The sequence below is a fragment of the Talpa occidentalis genome, unplaced genomic scaffold (genome assembly GCF_014898055.3).
Source record: "Talpa occidentalis isolate TD23 unplaced genomic scaffold, MPIMG_talOcc4v2.1 talOcc4.5, whole genome shotgun sequence".
Lineage (NCBI taxonomy): Eukaryota > Metazoa > Chordata > Mammalia > Eulipotyphla > Talpidae > Talpa > Talpa occidentalis.
In genome coordinates this window covers 44043931-44066344 of record NW_023604861.1, presented here as the reverse complement: position 1 = coordinate 44066344, position 22414 = coordinate 44043931, and the positions used below count along the sequence as shown (strand labels likewise).

Below are 22414 nucleotides of genomic sequence, written 5' to 3'. Positions count from 1 at the left end.
CTGATTCTGATATCCTTAGGTATTCTGTAGTGGGAGGATTTTCAGGAACTCTGGTACTCTATATTGCTAGCAACAGAGGATTAGAAATCTTTCTGTAGATTCTTTCAATACTTAGAATCTTAATGAAGTGGGCATTTTATTATATCAGTTTCACAGAGAAAATTGAAATATAGAAATTCGATCCTAGTTATCCTAATCTCCAAACTCTCTCTTTTCAGCCAGTTTGCTGCATTCTTTTTCTTTTCTCAATACCTTTTACATTTCAAGTAGCCAAAAGTGTGGAAGTTTATTTTTATTTATTTATTAAAATGTGATGTATATTTATTTATGCCAGTATTAGAAGTGCTGACTGCGGCATGGCATTGACACCAGTCTCAGGAACAGCCTGTGGCTTATGCAGGCCCTCTAATCTACAAGAGTTAAAGATTGGGCCATTAGCTTTATGGGTTTGGAAACTTGATCATATCAGTTTACCTGGAATTAACCTGTTTCGAGCGTACTGATTCATGCTGACAAGTCTCAGACCAGAGTTCCAGTATATATTTTTTAAGATTTATTTTTATTTATGCATAGAAGAACTGGGGTGAAGGCCAGAGGTTTGAGGGGTAAGAGTATTCACCAGAGGCAAAGTGGAGAGCAGATGAGGCAGATCTACTGAAATACACTGCTGAGGGGAGTAGTGGGCAAGACAGGAGAGGTCTACTGTGCCACGTGGGTCAGCTCCCTAGCCAGGGATCGAACTCATGCTGCAGTGGCTGCCAATAGCTTGATAGTGCTGAGACTTAACCCCTTGCACTACCAGGGAGGCCCTAGAGTTCTAATATATTAATGGACTGTAGGAGGTAGTGCTTCTCAGTGACTAGACTACTCATGTCCACTCTCCAGGGCCTTTCCAGATCTCAAGACCTTATGGGAAAACATATGAGTGACCCGGTGTATGGTTGGAAATTTTGAATTAGAAAAAGGAAAATTAAATGACTTAAGAAAAAGTTAATTGCCTTCAGGTTATGGAACGTCTGGTAAAATTACTGTTTCTAGAAATGAAGATTCTACTGTAGAATAGATGAAACAGTGAACGGATACTAAACATCTACTCCATACTGGCCACCATGCTAGGCGTTGTAAATGCAAAGATGAATAAGAGAGCGGCCTGCCCTTGAGGAATATATAATCTCAGATCTTCTCAATACCTTGAACAGTGCTCAATCAACACTAGCAAATTCTCTTTTTTATATCTCTGTACAATGCTTTGTTAATTCTAGAGGAAATTTACTTCAGGCTCCTGGCTGCTAGACTTCTAAAATTGCAGGGCAGTCTTGGTACTGTAGTTACGAGCTCTCTCTGTAGGAAAGCTGCTTCTTTGAGTCATTCTTCTCCATTTTCAGGTTAATTCTTCAGTGGTTGGGTTCTGCGTGCTGAGTACTCAAGGCGTTATATTGTTTCTTATCAATCACTCATGGTGCTAGCAGGAAGTGGAGTGCTGTTGGAAGCCATCCTCTGTGTGTGTGTCAGAGGTTTCACAGGACTGATTACAAATATCTTGGGTTTCTTTTTGTATTTGTTCAAAGGGGTGGCTGACTGTGATGAGAGGCTGTTGGCTTATTTCCTTTCTGTAATAATGGAGAGTGGGAGGCTTTCTGTCGCAATAAGAGGTTAGAGTGTGGAGAACATGGAAAAATCTAATCCACAAGCATAATAATTTCAAAATAACTACACTAAGAGTTAAGCTTGCTCCAGAATGAATCCAACCATAAATAGGAATAAACCTAAATTCACTCACTATATTGAGATGCCCTAGAAGGTCATCTGGTTTTCATCCTTAGAATTCAATTCAGTTGAGTCAGAGGTCTGGACTTAATCAATGTTTGCTGGTTCACCAAAACTTGGAATACTGGAACATTTGATATAGGGCTGGCCAGGGGACATTTGACTCATTTGTTTGACTCAGTTTGGGTGGGTTGGAAAGGTTGGCTGAATATAGTACGTTTTATGTGGGGAAAGATGAAATTCACATTTTTATCTAGATAAATAAGACATCAATTTAACTTTATAAAGATATATAACTCATAGGGGTTGCTGCTAGTTCTTTCGTGGATGGAAATTCCCCAGACCTACAAGGTTAGAAGGTACGATTTGGGAACAGAACCACTCACCTAACTCCATACTAGGTGTGAAGCCACCAGGTTGAACAAAACTGCTCAGAAAATAGAATTTCAAAAATGTAACAAAAACGAAAGTCAAAAACAGTTGTAGGTAAATGAAGATTGGTCAGGCTTTTACGCCGCTGGCCTCTGTGGCTATCATTTGCAACTTTGATTGTGCTAATGCAGGAGGCACTTGGGAGCATGCGCTGTGGCACGCTTGCCTGATGGTGGACACCTGGAGAATGGTGTGGGCATGCCTCGGTGGGCACACCTGAGCCTGGAGGCTGAGGCTGTAAGTGTGGTGTCACAGAGCGAATGGATGCGGTGGAGAAAGGCTACAAGAGGATAAGCCCTGGCAGTGAGAGGGGGAGACCATGAGAGAATGAGAGAAAGCCCAGAGGAAAGAGTGCATTTGCAGGAGGCCCAAGATGCTGTTTCCCTGCTGGCTTGTTTCCCCGGTATACTATTAAAAAACCCGTGGGGACGATGCCAAGGGCTCCAAGGTTCTCTTTTAAGCTGCCTGAACCCATGGTGAACCTACCCGACCTGGGATGGCTGCAAAACAAGTGAGAGTCATGTGAAAAGCTGCTCCTTAGTACCTTTTTTGACAGGGCTAGAAGCCTACTTCGGATCGCTCTCTCTTATTATTGATGATCAGTACCTCATAGTACTATGGATAGACTTATCTTTATTAGAGTATGCGAATTTGATCTGTGTACATAAGTTTTCCTGATGCCTCCCCCCAGCCCAAGTATTCTGTTAACCTACTGGCTTCAACGCAGACTGTGTAAATTAACTCTGATGATTAACTCTCAATCTCAATAAGGAACTAAGGAGAAACAGGACATAGCCCAGCTGTTTCTGGCTTCAGTTTCATTTAGTTCATTAAGACTCTGGAGCCCTGGCTCAGCCTGTAGGCATACCCAGCCTATGTGCTGAGGAGCTGCACATGCTTGGTGTTCTCCTTGCTCTCACGCCAAGTGAAATGAAACCAAGTTTAGGGTATTGCTTAATGTGTCGATGGAGAAAATCACCTTTGCCCTGGCTGTATTTCCATCTATCACGTGGCAGATAAGTCTTACAGTTCCACCAGTGTCAGCACCAGGAGAAATGTGTTAAAGTAAAATCAGGAGACTTAATAACTGCAGTTATTGGAGCTACCCATTTGCTTTTCTCATTCATCAAGTATAGTCCTTTTACTAACAGAATCCACTAGGGAGTTTTCTGTAGCAAGTCCTTATTTATGGAATGGGATGGGGGAGGGGCGGACAGTTTATCTACATTGAGATTTTGAGAATTCCACACCATTCCTTTCATTGTTGTGGGTGAACTTTCAACATTTAATTAAGAGTCATAGGCATTTTCTTCCTCCACCCACAGAAAAATTCCTTTAAAGAGTCCCGAGACCATCAACACTCAACAGCTGTTTAAAAGATGGTTTAGCCTTCCGGAAGAGGGCTAGGAAATGCCTGGATTTATGGTCTTGGGCAAGAAGGAAACTCAATTGTGGGAAAATTAAGCAGCATACTAATCTAAATTTCATACCCAGGGAATGTTTTTTAAATTTTTATTCAGTTTTATTGGGAAATAATCGCCATTCACCACTGTAAAAGCTTAAGTCATATAGAATGATGGTTTGTTTTATAAATATTATGAAATGGGACCTTCTTTATATAACCTACTAATTTGTACCTCTTGATATAGTTACTGTGAAGTGGCAGCATTTAACTGGGGCATGGGGAAGAATGAAAATACTTACTGCTCTGGATCAAATATAATATAGGAGACTAAATTCTCCATGAAATTGGTTGGATTCACTCATTTATGCTAAATGCTTAATTTAGAGTCACTAGTACTCATTGTTGGTTAATGTCCAATGAACTCTAACAGGTTCTGATATAGTGATTTGGAAGACTGGGCCGTTCTATCTAGATGATATTCCTCAATCACCTGGTTTAGCTTTGGCCATGGAGACTTGGAACAGAGTGGTAGGAACATTAAAGGTCAGGAGTTCCTGGGCACACAGTCTGATTTATTTATTTATTTATTCATTCATTCATTCATTTATTCATTTATTTAAGATTTATTTATTTGTTTATACAAGCACTGGGTACAGTCAGAAGTGCGGGAGGGTGAGAGAATTCACCAGAGCCAGAGCAGGGAGCAGAGCAGGCAGAAGGACCGAAGTACACTGCTGAGGGGAGCAGCGGGTGGCAGGAGAGGTCTGCGCGCCATGTGGGACTCTCCTCTGGTGGCCGGGGAGCAGCAGGGGATCGAACCTGCGCTGCAGAGGCTTCGGGCAGCTTTGCAACCCAGCACTCAACCGCTGTGCCACCGGGGAGGCCTCACACAGTCTGATTTAGAAGAAATAAGAAACAGACTTGAGAAAAAAATGTGCCAGAGAAATAAGATAAATGGAATGCATGTCTTTGAGTTGTGTTGGGTCATATATAGCAGGGTTTCTCAAACTTGTGTCTCAGAACCCCATTATGCTCTTAAAAATTGGGGATACCAAAGAACTTTTATTTATAATGGGCTAGATTAGATTACTAATATTTGCAATATTAAAAAATAAAATTGAGAAGTTTAGAAATAGTTATTTTAAAGACACAGTAAACCAATATAAATCAACATCTGTATATTCTGGAGTTGAATTGTTCACTATAAAAATGATGCACACCCGAAACTCATCGAACATTATAAGGCAACATTACTTCAAAAAAATATTTTTAAGCACAGTAATAATCCCACTGCATAAATTTTTTTCATGAAAATAATTCTATTTTCTAAGATCAAAAATCAGTAAAAATACTAATCTCTTTAACTTCTAGGCTTAATAAAAAACTGTTGGATCCTTATTCCAGCTTTTGCATTTATTCTGGCTTTTGCATTTAATCTGAACATGTCACAATATGTTGTCTTCATTGAATTTCATGAAGAACTCTTACTTCACACACATAAGTGGGAAACAGGAATATTTTAACAATCCTTTTAGATAATGGTGGATTTGAATTTCTCAAAGGTGAGTTGCAATGTAAAATCTAAACCCTGTCAGTTTCAGATACATATTATTACATTAAAATCCTTTTTATTTCTTGCTTGCTCAATGGGTCTTTTACCTATGCATGATCTGGTAACATCATACATTGATCATTTGAAAAATATTGGTTCAAAGAATATGCAGATCTTCCAAATGTTGACAAATTTCATTATTTTACAATAGCAAAAAACCATGTCTGTTAATATCACCAACCAATCCTCATCAGAAAAGTATCTAGATGTTGGGAAGTTGTCAGGTTTATGGCAGCAGATACTAATTTTTGATAATGTAAATTTTGCTTGAAATTTGAATTTTACTGTTGACAACAAATATCTTTTGTTGTTTTCCTTTCAGCAACAGGATTTTTGAGAAATATCTACTTAAATGACAGGCTCTGAATAATCACAGTCTGTCAAGCCCTCCTTTCAAGTAAAAATAATATATCTCAGAAACAAAAGTCGTACAACTGGAACTACTGTTTCCTGAGATAATCATTATACTTCTGTTTGCAAAAGTGTTTTATGAGTACTTTTCACTTTGTCATACAGAATACTAAAAAGATGTGTACTTAAAGGTTGAGATTTAGTTTTACTACACTATGAAGATCATTCTTAAGAGAAACGGCTTTTTTGTTGTTCTTATCTATAAGTACAGGGTATGTCAAATTTAATGGGGCTGCTAGTAAAATTGGGGTGTTAACTCATGCCAAAGGTCCAGCAGTTTTTCCCACCACTGTTTTTGTAGCATCAGTACAAATGTCAATACAATTTTTTTAAAGTGTCAAATGAAATAAAATTATTTTATTACAGAAATAATTCTGACCTTTAAGAGTCCTTGAGAGGATCTTGGGGTCCCACTTGAGTGCCACTGATTTAAGGCATCTCAACTCTTGATCTCAAGCTTCCTATTTTGTCTAGCCTTGGAAAACCTGTATTACATGATTCATCATTCCTATGAAAGCAAATTTAATTGGACTCTAGAACTTCCTGCCCACTTTTAGTTTAGACAAGCTCTAGTTTTTCATCAGATTCAAAAACTGTACTTTTTAAAGAAAATGATTGGCTCCCCTGAAAGAGTTACCATTAAAGCATATGAAATGTTAGCAGCATTTTCCTCCTCTTGGTCTCTTTTACATTTTGTATTTATACCCTGGGGAAATGTTCCGATTTATTCTTAAAGTCACAGAAACACTGTTAGTGTTTAATAATTACTAAGTCCTGTAAAACAAATTTGAGCCTTGACAGTTGCTATTGTAAATATTTTTTTTTTTAAGATTTATTTATTTATACAAGCACTGGGTACAGTCAGAAGCCAGGGAGGGTGAGAGAATTCACCAGAGCCAGAGCTGGGAACAGAACAGGCAGAGTGACGAAATACACTGCTGAGGGGAGCAGCTGGAGCAGCAGGAGAGGGACCATGTGGGACCTTCGCCCAGGGGCCGGGGATCGAACCGGAGCTGCAGAGGCTGCGGGCAGCTTTGCTGCCCAGTGCTCAACCATTGCGCCACCAGGGGAGGCCCGCTATTGTAAATATTGCTGCAGTGAATGTAGGGGTATATATATCTATTCAAATTAGTGTTTTTGTTTTCTTCAAATAAGTACCTAGAAGTAGATTTGCTGGATCATGTGGTCGTTCTATTTTTAATATTTTGAGGACTCTCCATACTATACGCAGTGATTGCACCAGTTTACACTCCCACCAATTGAGCTCAAGGGTTCCCTTTTCTTCCATAACCTCACCAATGCTTGTTAGTTCTTGTATTCTTGATAATAGCCATTCTATCAGGAATAACATATCTCATCGTGGTTTTGATTTGCATTTCCCTGATGTTCAGTGATGATGAGCATCTTTTCCTGTGAAGAAAATAAGTTTTAATTGTACAAGTGAAATATTAGCTGTCCTTGCTATGTGAGAAATTAGGAGATTATAATTAACTTCATCCTCGTCATCCAAAAGAGTTAAAATTGACTCATACATACTGATGACAAGTTCTAGGTAGAGTAAATAAAAATTGAAGTTCTCACCCTTTAGATTGGCGTCCCAGCTTGGAAGGAAGATGGGGAAGGGGTATTTTCCTGTCTTCCTATCTATGTGATTGTACTACTATTAGGTGTACTCTTCCCCCAGGATCAGAACTGGCTACATAATTTGTGAGGTCCAATGCAAAATCAAAATGCTGTTCTTTTATTTAAAAATTATTACAGGGCCTCCCCGGTGGCGCAGCGGTTGAGCGCTGGCTTGCGAAGCTGCCCGCGGCCTCTGCGGCGCCGGTTCGATCCCCGGCTGCTCCCCGGCCACCAGAGGAGGGTCCCACATGGCGCGCAGACCTCTCCTGCCGCCCGCTGCTCCCCTCAGCAGTGTACTTCGGTCCTTCTGCCTGTTCTGCTCCCCGCTCTGGCTCTGGTGAATTCTCTCACCCTCCCGCGCTTCTGACTGTACCCAGTGCATGTATAAACAAAACAAACAAACAAACAAATAAATAAATAAATAAATAAAAACATGCCTCTATTTAAAAAAAAAAAATAAAAATTATTACAAATTTTAAGAGGGCCAGGGCTGAACATCAAACACTCATGTAGCCAACTCTGCCCGAGATACACTATGGACCAAAATGTAAATCATGGTAGAACAAGGTGTGAGTTCCAAGAACAGTTAATAGAGGTATCATCTGAAACCTCCAAATCTGGAGATTCTTTAAGGTGACTGTCTTAAAGATGTTCTAGGTACCCTTCTGCTTGGGACTTATAGGTAAGTAATCCCAAAACTAAGAACTAAAATTTCTGATCCTTGAAGACATTTGTAGCCCAATCCTCCCTGCAACTTAGCACTTCTTTCAGACCATAGACAAATCACATTTCTGCTAGGAAGCCTTCTCACATTAATTAGCAACAAAGTTCTCTTTTTTTCTCTCAGTTCCATAAATGTTGTTGTCTCAGTTGCTTATTTGACATTTAGTTGATGCTGTTAATTTTACATTTATTGCTAAGTAAGTGCTTGGTAATTGTTAGTTAAGCTAATTGAAAACCGTTTCTTTGGTGCATTTTTAGTTTTCCTCACAAGTTGCAAAAAACAAAAAAAACAGGTTTCTTAATCTGAGGCTCATAGATTAGTTTCTTGAGGTCAGTGAACTCACAGAAATTATAAATGAAATTGTAGGTGTCTATGGATGTCATTTTTCAGAAGTATATCCCATTCCTCAAGCTAGGTTCTCAACAAACATACTTCAATTGATCTTTGGGGATTTTTAAGTCCAGATCCCCTATAACATGTTCAGGAAAAGCCACACAGACAGTCCAGCCCTTCAGACTCTCAACTATAATAGCATATCCCTCCTTGATTGTGCTGGGGACTTCTTGTTCTCTCTGTTCTGTATTTACGTTGGAATTCCAATTGTCTAGACACCTTTGACCAGCAGCTTCAATGTTTGGAAGAGAAACTTGATTTACCCTCTTGATTGTTTGTCGTTGCATGGAAATTGGAAACATGAATACAACATTTAGTAAGGTACCTCCCTTAGGCCTGAGAAACAAGTGAGCCTCTAACTGCAATTCTTTTTCTGTAAAGGGCAAATAATAGTATTTTGAGCTTTGGTGGTCTCCCTTGCAACTTCTGGACTCTGATAACTGCAGGAACGCATCCAGAGAAGATAACCATGGGTAAACAATAGGTATGTGTATGTCTAAGTACAACTCTACTTAGAAGAACAGGCAGCAGCAGTATGGACCAGTTTGCCAACAACTGATCTTATTCAGGGCTCACTGGACCTAGGAAATCCTTAGGTTATAATAATAAAAAAAAGAAACAGAATACTGAAAAGTTGGGCAGACCTTTCAGAATTCTGCATTTCACCCAGACCCTGTGTAATCTTGGCTTTAAAATGAGCATCTGAATCCAAAGAGCCAGCTTCTCTGTCCCAGGTAAAGCCCACACAGGGAGCCCAGTGAGGCAGGCAGGGAGAGTCGGGCAATTTCACTGTCCCTATTCCGGTTCTCATGGACCCTTTTTCAGAAACAATGAAAAAGGTTATTGTGTACACCATCACAAACAAGGAAAGGGCAGGCTCCTGCTATAAAATCCAGATTGTTTCCAGATCTGCTTCTCTGTAATTGGTGACCCTTTCTTTCTCTGTCCCATACAGAACATGAATAAAAGCCCCACGGTGTATGATGTCACCAGAGTCCTAAAAACAATCTCTTGATTGTTCCACTTTAAATTCTGTCTTTGCGCCCGACTGTGACTGCAGCTGCTCCGCATCTCTCCACCAGCTACTACTCACTCACCAAACTGGCTTTGTCAGTCACCCCACCCAAATCCCACCCCCACCCCCACCCCCACCCCCACCCCCACCTCCACCCTCTTATAGCCTTTCCTGGCAGAAGGAAGCCTGGTGGGAGTAGAAATCGTAGGTAGAAACTCAATCGTGTCATTTCTAAGAGAACATAAATAGTGGAAGCTGATTCACAACTTCTTTTTTTTTTTTTAATTTTTTTTTTAATAGAGGCATGTTTTATTTATTTATTTATTTATTTATTTATTTATTTATTTATTTATTTATTTGTGTGTTTTTGTTTATACATGCACTGGGTACAGTCAGAAGCACGGGAGGGTGAGAGGATTCACCAGAGCCGGAGTGGGGAGCAGAGCAGGCAGAAGGACCGAAGTACACTGCTGAGGGAAGCAGCGGGCGGCAGGAGAGGTCTGCGCGCCATGTGGGACCCTCCTCTGGTGGCCGGGGAGCAGCCGGGGATCGAACCGGCGCCGCAGAGGCCGCAGGCAGCTTCACAACCCAGCGCTCAACTGCTGCGCCACCGGGGAGGCCCTGATTCACAACTTCTTACAAGTTTAATGATCTGGAAACACAGGAGTTTTACAGTTTCAACTCGCAAATCAAAATTTTTAAACTTGGCAAGTGCTTAAACTTAAATTACTTTGTTATCATTTTCATAAAAGGGAACTTTTTTATTTTTAATGTTAAGTCTTAGATTTTTGACTTACACAGGCCATTCTACTTTTTGTCTCTTGCTGTATTATTGATTAGAGGGACAGATAAGGTGACCTATAGATAGATAGATAGATAGATAGATAGATAGATAGATAGATAGATAGATAGATAGATGTGGGGTGTGTGTAAGCAAGCTATCATTTGTTTTTCCAATCATGTGATTAGAACTGGGGGAAATTCTATAGTTGGTTCTGCTCTTGTGTCTTCTCTACCAGAACTTGGTTTTCAGACAACTATTAATGTTATCACCATTGATGTCACTTTTGCCCCAGGAAAGCAACCTTCCAGCCACTTCTGGTATTGGCCCCATCCCTGAAACACTGAGTTCTGACTTCCCATCCTGGGTTGCTATCCTGTGTCAAAGTATAATGAGGTCTTTCTGATAAATGGAGCCCAGGCTGCATCCTGCTGCCTTTGAAGCTGGGAAGACGGAAGACTGGACTATGTTTGACCAGTTACAAGCACCTTCTGATCAGATTAGCATTGGCAGCTTAGCATTTTCAGCAGCAACTTCCCTAAGCTTCCACTAAACCCATCTAGCAGAAATTCCCTAAACATAGACATGACGGAAATGCTCGTTGGCCAAACCAAATGGCAAGCTGGATAGATAGTATAAGCGATAAGGGCTCTTGTCCTGGGGGAGGGAGGGAGAGGAAATAACCTTTACTGAGTGCTCGCTATGCATCAAGCTCTGAAAAAGGCATATATCTTGTTAAAGCACCCTAAAATCTGACTTTCCCCATTTTCCAAATTAGGAAAGTAAGGCTTTGAGAAGTTAACTTCCAAAACCTAATAGGGGGTAAGTGGCAAATCTAGGATTTGAAATGGAGTCTATCTGTCTTATATTCATTTTAACAATATACCAAATAGTAATTAGAGTATGGAGCAGAAATAATTAATACCGTCATGGAAAGAAAGTGGGGAATACCCCACTTTTGTTCTAAGGCAAAAAGGGGGTTGAATGGGGAGTAGTAACATCATCATAGCTGACACTGGAAGACAAGAGAAGATAGCTCTAGGGCCTGGGGAGAGGCACCAGCAAACTGGGCAAAACCAATTTTGTAAAGCTCAGTCTTAATGATAAGAAATTGCCTGGGGAAAAGTCCAACTAGGTTTCATCTGTCATGGATACAAATTTTGCCAGTGAAACTACTCTAAATCTTGAGTAGTTTAAATCTCTCTGACATTTGCTATTGCTTATGACAATTCTCTTGTGTGTTTGTTTTGCGACTAGAATCTATGATTGGCCAATCACAGAAAGGTTTTGCTCATCAAGACATAAACTAAAAATACTGTGCTGTGGCCCACCACGAAACCTCAAAGCAGTGGTGGGAACAAGCGGAGAGAAGGCGGCTTGGGGTAAAGTGCTGGAGTGTCACATTTAGACATGAGCCGCAAAAGCAGTTTCCCTTTAGTACAGCAAATAGAGCAAAATACAAATGCAACGAGTGCTCTGGTCTGCAGAAGCATTGTATACCCGGGCTGGAGGGAGTGACACGGCTTAGGTCCCGTCGCTTGGCTTGATTCTGCCCACAGCGGACTCAAAACGCACAGGAAAATGCAGAAAGCTTGTTTCTAGTAATAAAGCTAACACGTTCCCTTTGTAGAATCTCCTGGCACTTTGAATGTTAGTTCAAATTGCAAATTAGAATTTTAAAACTTGGCAAGTGCTTAGACTTACTTAGATTCCTGTTTATTATCATTTCATAAATGGCAATTTTTCTTCTTATGCTCAATATGAAGTCTTGGATTTTTAAATAAAATTTAAAAATAAACAGCTTTCAACCTGAATTTGGATATGAAGATTTGTTGGTTTTGTTCTTTACCCACCTCCTTTCTCCTTTTCCTTGCTCCCTCATCCCCCTCCTCCTTTCTTCCTCCCTTTCTTTCATTCTAATAAAAACATTCTTTTAAATTTCATTTTCCCAACTGAAAACATTTGACCAAGGTCAGACTAGAATAATCTCTGATGCCTATGTCAAAATTAAATGCCCCAGAATCGGAATAGTCCTGGTATAAAATATATTATTATATGTTATGTAAAACTATTTTTAAAAAAATCAATTATCAATTTCATGAAATCACTTACAGATCAAAGCTTTCAAGATAATCAAAACTCAGATAAAGCTGGAGTTGGGTTAGTGAATCATGGAGGCATTGAGAAAATGCTTTCTTCTTGTTTCCCCCATATTTCATATTTTTATGTCTCCAAATTTGGTGGGGGGGAAAATCTATCTGTGAGTAGACTAGAAGGGAGGAGAAAGCTGCAGTGGGAAGGGCTGGATTAGGAGGAAAACTATCAGGGATGTCCAGTTTAGTCTCACACAGTCAAGGGGATGGCCACTCTTGTGCTGGGTCTACAAGGGAAGAGAGGACAGAGCAAGACAGATAGAGAAAGCTGCTCTCAGCTCAAGGGCTGCACAGAGGGGACTTGGAAATCAACCACAGCTTTGCAAAGGCAACTTGGAATCAGAATGAGCCATAAAGATCCATATGAATGTATCTGATAGTCTTCGCCTTTTCATCATCTTCTGTGGAACATGGAGAGGGAAGTCGTTGCTCTGGGATGGTGTGTGGGGACACAGAGGCATGTGCAGCTCATGTTTTGAAGTATGTGGACCAACTCCTATAAGGGCGTAAATCTTTCCTCAAGCATATTTGCTGGAAAAAAATAATCATGACATTCTCTCTATTACAGGAGTGCGGGCTGTTGGTATATGTACTTTATCATACAGAGTGTGAAAGAGAAAGCAGTCTTCAGAAGACAATTTTGTGACTTTCTTGTTCCTCTTAAATTTTAGGGACACAGTGTTTGCCCTGAAGACTCAAGGATCAACTCTGTTGGTGGCAGTGGGAATTTTAAACTTTAACTGAATGGGAGAAGAAGGGAGAAAACATAAAATTAAAATGTACAAATAGAAATTGTGATGATGAAGTTCTAGGTCACATTCTTAATTTTTGCATGTTTGCAATACAGCAATTTTCAAAGCAAACTAGGTGGTCACACGAAACCATTGCTCTTTCTCACAAGTCGGTTAGGTCAGAGTGACACACTCAGAGGCTCATGTGCACACTCACACATGGGCCCTAACTCACCAGTAGTCATTGGTGTATTGGATGTTAGGAGACAGCTTTCCCAAATTAACTCCAACGCACTGTGCATTGATTCTGTCTGAGCACCTTGATCAAAATGGAAAGTCCCCACTGGCCACCAGTGAGGCCCAGAATTCTGTGCCTATCAAGCCCTTCCCATTGATTATGACATAAATACTCTGAGAACCCCTCTTAGATAAACACCCCTAGGAACTTGCATCAAAAAGAGGCTTCTTCTGAAGTCTACTGTTTAGATTACAGGTTCAAAATATTAACAACAGTTTGAGAGTGTAGAATTGTCACTGTGTCCTGGCTTAATGGCTGAGGTGCCCAGGTTTTGAGGACAGGCTCCAGCATATGCAGCCTGCAGGCCAGCCTCAAGCTCCAGCCTAATGGGTGCCCACAGCATCAGCAGCCTCAAACCCTGCCGTTTCTGGTTCAGGGCCACTTGGCCAACAAACCCGGTAATGCCCCTTGGCAGCAGCAGCTGCAGGGCTCTTGTGACAGGATGATGCAAATATTGTATTAAAATATATGTAAATTTACTTGGTCTGAATTGGTAATAAAACCTATTGCACTGTGTGTCTTGGTTAATAACGCCAGTCATGGCTCACTTGAATGGAGCATACACTCATTGAATCTCAAGTATTTGGTGTTGGCGTGACTCTTTCTTCTTCACATTACATTCACAGGAAAATAGCAACAGTCTAGTTGAACTTTCTCCCTGTTCCCTCTCTTTTACTCAGTGGTACTTTATGCTTCTGTTTCACCATGACTATTTGCTTTGGCTGCAACCGATGTGGGACATAGGAGTTCAGGTGCTTATATAATGAAATGCCATCCCTCTTTACCCTTTTATTGAGATGTAACTGACATCTTATATACTGCAATAGTGTATAAATTTTAGGTGTACAATAGTTGTGATTTATAAGAAATACAAATATATTTGGTCATTCAGATGACTAAAGTATATTTTTCATACGTATTTGCTCTTCATCCATAGTTCCTGGCTCACAGCTTCCCAAATCCTTGAAATGTGTTGTGTGTGATGTGGAATCTTTAGTATATGAATGAAGTGCTGTTTTGGAAGTATCCAGGATGTGGGCTGGTTGTCCAGAGACCCAACCATGTGATTAGAGGAATGAAACTTCCAGTCCCAGACCTCCAGGGAGTGGGGAGGGATGGAAGTTGTATTCAGTTGCCAATGGGCAATGAGTTAACAAGCATGTCTAAGTAATGAAACTTCCATGAAAACAAAAAATAAAAAAGAGGAGGGGCTTCCAAGAACTTCTTGGTGACTTAGGGAATTATTCCACGCCTGGAAAGGGCACAAAAGCTCCACACCCTTTCCCCTTACCTTGCCCTATGCTTCTCTTCTCTGTGGCTATTCCTGAATAATAGCCATTGTAATAAATCAGTGATCTAGTACATAAATAGGTTTCCTGAGTTCTATGAGTCACTTTCAGAAGTTAATCAAACCTGGGCAGAAGCATAGGTAACAACCTGGTCTTGTGGTTGGCATCTGGAGAGCTGGACAGTCTCAGGAAACTGAGCCCTTAAATTGTGGAATCTAATGTTATCACTAGTTGGATAGTATTAGAATTGAGTTGAATTCTTGAAACCCTTCTGGTTTCTGAGAGTTGTCTGTTGGTGTGAGAAAGTCTTCACATGTTCCCACTGCTCAGGTTGTTCTGGTGTACAACATTAAGATTTGCCCCTTTGGGGCCACCCTGGTGGTGCAAGGGCTTAAGACGCAACCTATGAAGCTGTCCACAGCCAATGCAGCATGAGTTCGATCCCCGCCAGGGAGCTACCCACATGGCGCAGCAGACCTCTCCTGTCTCACCTGCTGCTCCCATCAGCAGTGTATTTTGATCCGTCTGCCTGTTCTGCTCCCCACTCTGTCTCTGGTGAATCCTCTCACCCTCCCGCACATCTGGCCTATACCTCAGTGCTTATATGCATAAATAAATAAATCTTTTTAAAAAAAAGATTTGCCCCTTCAAAGAACTAATAGATCAAAAGGATGTGATACATACATCCCATGAAATATTATATGGCCACAAGAAAGGATCAAATGCAATCATTTTCAACAAAATGGAGGGCATGTAAACATTATATACAGCAAAACAAGTCAGAATGATAAAAACAAATATTGGACATTCATATAACAATAAAACAACACAAAACACCTTCAAAACCTATTGGACATCACAGATACCCTTTTGGTTCTGAGCTTAAGAGGGAGGGGCAAGGAAAGGGACAAGAGGCCACAGGGATGGTGGTGGGGAGAAAATTAAAGTCAAAATAAATAATTAAAAAAATTAAGATTCCCAGATCCCTGCCCTGAAGATCCTAAGTTTGGGATGGAGCATGGGAGTTTTTCATTTTTACAAAAAAAAAAAAAAAAAAAGATTAGATTTGATCATTGTGAAATGACTACTGCAATAAATTTAGCTCCATCACCTCACAAAATTACAATTTTCTTTCTTGTGATGAGAACTTCTAAAACCTGTCGAGTCTGTGTGCAGCAAGCAAGTGTCGCGGTTGTGTTGTCATGTCTTGGGTTCACTGCCAAGTTCCAGGGTAGAATCCATGACTGTGAGCTTAAAGGAAAAGAGTATGCTTTCCTAGTCCACAGTAAATTTGCCCTCACATTCTGGGTCTCTCATCAATTTAAGTGAGGGAATTTTCTTGTTTATAGCTTTGTGCTATGAGGGGAAGGACAGAATATTGGGCAAACTAGCACAGTGAAAGGTCACATTTTTGTAATTCTGTGTTGATTCATCACACTTTGAGATTTTCTAATAAATGCCCTTCCTGATAAAATTAGAAAAGACAGTACATGGAGCAAATGAAATCACCCTCAAGCAAAAGGTTACAGGGAGAATGACAATAACTGCATCTCAACCCTGAAAACATGGAGCGTGTTTTTTCCCTTTTGATGGCACTGTTGCAGATTAGATAATGGATTTACATTGGCAGTGCATTTTTTTTTAGCAAGATCATGTTCTTTTTACATACATGTATATACACATCATTGTTCATTTTTTGCAATGTATGCTTTCTCCTTTCAGATGTATTCCCCATAAAATTCCCACAACCAATTCACCCAAGAACCATCACCATAGTCCCTTGTGCTTTTCTCTCCTTTGTTTTGATTCCTCTACCTCCCCCTCCCTTGCAGAATGTCTCTGATTTATAGTTGTATTTTGGCAGAGCAATTTTGTATTTCATAGAATGCTTCAATGTGAGCTAGGCAGGAAGAGTATCATTTTTTTTCCAATTTTTCCCTGGTAGGGAAATGAAGGCACACCAGATGGGGGGCTTGCTGGATCCCTGAGTGTGGAGTGGCCCTTAGGCTCACCTGCTGTCAGCACCCCACGACCTGGCCAGCCCAGAGGGCCTCTGCTGCCTTCAAAAATCCAACTTCTTTTTTCTGTGGGGACTACAATGGTGCAAGGCAAAAATAATAAATAAATAATTTGTTTGGCAGCCATCAAATACTTACTGAGTACCTGTGTGGTAAACATTAAGTACTCAAATATGAGTAATAGATGATTTGCAGGTGACTGTCTCAGGTGCTCTGAGTATTTAACTATTTCATGCTTCTCACTCACAAGCCACTATCTCTGGTCCCACCCTCCTGCTCCAAATCCACTTCCAATGTTGGGTGTTTGATTTTGCACAAGTTGAAGTATGGATAATGAGACCTGCAACCCCAAGAAACCAAGGCAGGTTTTCTCCTTTCCAGGAGGGCGCATGCTGGAGGCATCACAGTTGGTGAGCGGATTTTGGTAAAAAAGCTGAGGGGGAAAATAACAAATCCAGTTCTCGCTATGTTTCTATTATCTTTTGTTTTTTTTCTAGCAACTTGTTCTCCAAAAATATAATCTAGGGCTGCTGAATTTGTAAGGTTTTTCTCCTAAAATGACATTTCTTTATATCACTCCTTATCAAACCTTTTGTATAAGTTTCTTTGGTATGCCTTTGAAAATTTGTCTCTGGAAAATTGTTTATTTGAATAACTGATCTTTTCCCCTTTGTTTGATAAGGAGATTTATTCACTACTTGCCTTCCAGAAAACTTAGAGTTGAATTTAATATTCAACCATGACTTTGTCTTACCCTAAATTAGTTTCTTCTCCCTTCCATGAGGTTTTAATTGTGTGTTTCAGCTTTATTTTATACACACCATTTATTTTGAGACAAAGTATTCTGGAAATAAGCAGAATGTATAGATCACCTTGAATAAACTTTTTCGGATCTGTGTCTGAAGTAAAAAATCAGGGAGGTAGTGGCGGCCCCGGCGGCGCTGGAGGCCGCAGTCCTGGACGTGGCTTCGGCCCAGCCCCACCATGGTGACGCTCAAGGAGCTGCTGGTGCTCATGGCCGCCCTCCTGGCCACGCCTCGGGCTACTTCGTCAGCATCGATGTGCACGCAGAGGCGTGCTTCTTCGAGCGGGTCACCTCGGGCACCAAGATGGGCCTCACCTTTGAGGTGGCCAAGGGCGGCTTCCTGGACATGGACGTGGAGATTACAGGGCCTGATAATAAAGGAATTTATAAAGGAGACCGGGAGTCCCGTGGGAAATACACATTTGACGCTCATATCGATGGAACATACGAGTTTTGTTTCAGCAATCGGATGTCCACCATGACCCCCAAGATCGTGATGTTCACCATTGATATTGGGGAAGCCCCGAAAGGACAGGACATGGAAACAGAAGCTCATCAGAACAAGCTAGAAGAAATGATTAATGAACTAGCAGTGGCAGTGACAGCTGTCAAGCATGAACAGGAGTACATGGAAGTTCGGGAGAGAATACACAGAGCCATCAATGACTACACAAACAGCAGGGTGGTCCTTTGGTCCTTCTTTGAAGCTCTTGTTCTAGTTGCCATGACATTGGGACAGATCTACTACCTGAAGAGATTTTTTGAAGTCCGGAGGGTTGTTTAAAAAGCCTTTTCCTAATGATCCCAAACTCATGACTCACTGTTTACCAAACATCTTGGTCATAATAATGTCATTAGTTTCTTTGTTTTAATTTTCCAAACTGTACATTCACAGCTTATGTTTCTTTGTGATTATTAGATATTGGGGAGAAGATACCTTCTTAGGAAAGTTATAGTGAAAAATTGACATTTGATTGGCATCATTTCCTACTTGAGTTCTGCCGCCATTTACAGGTCCTTCCAGAATGCCAACTCTGTAAATGAAATCTAGGCATAAAGGCCTTCTTCTGTCTCCTTTCCCCTTTGTTTTCATGCAGCGCAGTTGGTTTAGGACAGGACTCTACCAGTAGTACCTTCTTAAGGCAACTGCATTCTTTGGAACCCTTATTCTGTAGTTCAAGTTATTAAAGATTCATTCTGTTGAGTTCTTAAGAGAAACAACAGTCTAGATCTTGGCATTTTCTGTCCAGCCTGATGGCAGAGCTCTGGGACTTTGGAGTATGCTGGCAGGTTGTTACTTTTATACCTTATTTTGTGTTTGTTTTAAAGATAAGATTTAGCCCAATGACATTTTCCCCCTAAATATTTACTTTGAACTGTAGGACTCAATCACCTCCACATTTAAATTGATGACACAAGCAGCTAATAACCAGTTTTTGGTTTCTGCCTAATAATAGAAATCTCTATTATAGCCAGTTCTCTGGGTGTTTCAGTGAATGGTAGTTCTTTCTATGCTGCCACGTCCACTTTCTCACTCTTGGCACACAGGAGGTATGCATTCATGTAATTGGAAAAATCGGGATTTCTGATGCCAAAGGGTTAAAGCCTCTTGGATTTACATTGCCGTAAAATACAGCCACTATTTTATTTCTGATCAGTGGCATTTTGGCCATTGTTCAATTAGGGTACTGAGCAGCACTGTCAGTACTAGGGTTTTGTTTTTGTTTTTCTTAGGTCTTTCTTTTTTGGCACATGTGAATTTTGTTTTGTATAAAACGAAATGACTTTCAGTCTCTGATGATGGGTTTAAAATTAAAGGAGCATCGGTTTTGGTGTGGGGGTGATCCAGGATTATGTTGTGACTGATGTATATTAGTTACTTGTACATTTTTTTTGGATCTTTGCAAGGGGAAAACTACAAGTAATGAGTTTTATATACTTAATTTAAATTTGTTACAGGTTTTCATGTTCAGGATAAACAATTTTTCAACCTTGGGTGAAAATACTTGCAACAGTTTAAGGTGACTGTTTTACCTTAGAATAGCTGTTGCATGCCAATGTGTGTGTGTGTGAGAAACACTTCAAAATTGAATTAAAAGATGTAAATTTAAAATTGGCTGTGTATCCAATCTGCCCCAGGTTCAGTAAATAAACAATTCTTTTAAAAAAATTTAAAAAAAAAGTAAAAAAATCAAACATCCATAGTAAAACTGTAATATTATAAAATGGAGTTGGGTAGATCACATTACACAAGCTTTTTCATCATTATAACTACAGTGAGAATAAATCTTGTGGAAAATTTGACATGTAAAATGACACCAGAAACAATACCAGACTTCATGACAAACAATAATAAATGTGCAAGAGAAGTTGAAAAATTAGATAGAAGAATGCTAAAGTTTAATTTTGGCTTGAATTAGCTCTAAGCAATTCATAGTAAATACCATGAAGGAAGATAGTTTTTGCAATTGATGAAAAAAAAAACCAACAGTGGCACACAGTTTACCATATTTGTTTGTGCTCCAGGCTCTCAACTTCACCAGGTTGCACCTCTTCAGAGAAACTAAGACAATTGGTGATGTGTGGTCTTGGACAAACTGCCTCCTTACAGAGCCTCATTTTCCTAATCTGTAAAATGGGATCATAATACCACCAGGGGCAATGTTGACAATTTTTTTTCCTCTTTTACAGAATTTATTTTACACCATTTATACCAAACAGCATTTTAAATACTGGCATATAACTCCCTAGTAAAATACAGCAAAAACAAAGTATTTAGGGCCTCCCCGGTGGCACAGCAGTCGAGCGCTGGGCTGTGAAGCTGCCCGCAGCCTCTGCAGCACCGGTTCAATCCCCGACCGCCGGTGAGGGTCCCACATGGCGTGCAGACCTCTCCTGCCAGCTGTTCCCCTCAGCAGTGCATTTCAGTCAGTCTGCCTGTTCTGCTGGTGAATTCTCTCACCCTCCCACGCTTCTGACTGTACCCAGTGCTTGTATAAATAAATAAATCTTTAAAAAAAACAAAACAAAACAAAAAAACCCAAAGTATTTACCTTATAAGAATCAAGGCACTCCATTACTCACAGTCTTCTAACATTATTGTATTTTAACTTTCATAACTTGACAATAAAACAATCTGCAGACACTAGTTTTAACAGACTAAAGAACACTTTTTATTATTTTTGATTTTTTAATTTTGTATATTTTTTACATCATTTTTCATTTTTGTACAATGTATGCATTTTCCTCTTGGTTATAGTCCCCATACAATTCCCACCACCCTTGTTTTGATCCTACTCCCTTCTCCCCCCAACCCCTGTAGTGTGTGTCTGGTTTATAGTTGCTTGTTGATTTTGATTTTTACTTTATTATAATTAGTCTTTTTCCTGATCCCTTATTTAGGTTTTCTAAATTCCTGCTATGAGTGAGACCATCCCCTATTTTTCTTTTAAAGATATATTTATTTATTTATACAAGCACTGGGTACAGTCAGAAGTGTGGGAGGGTAAGGGAATTCACCAGAGCCAGAGCGGGGAGCAGAACAGGCAGAAGGACCGAAGTACACTGCTGAGGGGAGAGGCGGGCGGGAGGAGAGGTCTGTGTGCCATGTAGGACCCTCGCCGGACGGCTGGGTATGGAACTGGCGCTGCAGAGGCTGCAGGCAGCTTCGCAGCCCAGCGCTCAACAGCTGCGTCACCGGGGAGGCCCTTTTCTTTTTCTTTATGTTTATCGCAGCACTATTTACAATAGGTAAGCTATGGAAACAGCCCAAATGCCCCAAAATAGATGACTGGATCAAGAAGATGTGGTACATATACACAATGGAATGTTACTCAGCATTCAAAAAAGATAAACTCATGCAATTTGCAGCAACGTGGATGGAGCTGGAAGGGATCATGCTCAGCGAAATAAGCCAGATAAAGAACACTTTTAAGCAGACATGACTGTCCTCGTTTGTTTACTAGGTAGGTAAGAATCTTGCAAACATTATTTACCTGCAGTAATGGTGGCACTGGAGAGTACTGCGCCTTCTCCAGCCTGCAGGGCAAGACCCACCAATCAATCGTGTGGATTGCATGGCTGCTGCAGGCCCACAGACCTTGCAACCCTCATAGCCCCTGTGCTTGTGGACTGGTAGAATGATCCGCTATGTGCTAGGATTCCTTCTGATAGCTTTATGGAAGGGATCCATGAGGATAACCTCAAAACATGTGTATGAAGAACTTTCACCAGCCCAGTAAGATTTCAGAACTCTCTGAGTCCCACAGTGGTGTCCAGTTCACTCTTCAGCAACAGATTGAAGGCTATGAGCAAACTTCAGCCAATAACATCACGATGGACAGGCTTGCCTTAGGTTGCACCCTATGAAACTGGATGCTTGTGACCACACGAATCCAATATGTGACTTAACCTTGCTTGGCCTTCTATCCCAATCTGCTCTCTTTATTGGCGGGGTGGGGATTGGTGCCCTGAGGAGGGCTGACAGCTGACGGTACTGCCAGCAGCCCCCTGAGAAGAAAGCCATCAATCACATGAAAAGGCCGGTACTGATATTTAACAAAGTGATTCATGACAAGAAAGTGTCACAGTACCTCAGACACTTTTCTTGAAATTTGAATTCTACCTTTAATGGGCATTTTTTGATTTATGATAAAGCCTGTTTATAACTTCAGTTAGGCTTTTACAAAAAACATTTGAGTATATTACACACACACACACACACACACACACACACACAGTGTGCAGGATTCTGCTGGGATTCCACAAAATGAACACTCTTATGTCTTCCTAGCATGTGGCTTAAGAAACAGCCCCAGAGCCCCAGATACCCTCTTCCTGTTCATTCCTTGTCACTAGCACCCTAGGGAAGTATCTATCCACTCTCCAGACTTCAATATCCTGGATTTGTTTTGGCTGTTTTGGAATTTTATATAAATGGAGTTACATACACTCCAGA

General features: G+C 40.6%; 2 protein-coding genes across 3 annotated transcripts in view; both read left to right on the top strand.

Annotated features, from left to right (window-relative positions):
• SPATA13 (spermatogenesis associated 13) overlaps positions 1-22414 on the top strand; it is a 278943-nt gene that overhangs the window by 25615 nt on the left and 230914 nt on the right. The gene's annotated exons all lie outside the window — the stretch shown is intronic.
• Positions 17598-19568, top strand: LOC119259681 (transmembrane emp24 domain-containing protein 2-like). The gene is given in 2 exon segments (XM_054701840.1): positions 17598-17685; positions 17688-19568. Coding segments are annotated over 2 exon segments (603 nt in total). The 5' UTR covers positions 17598-17636; the 3' UTR covers positions 18242-19568.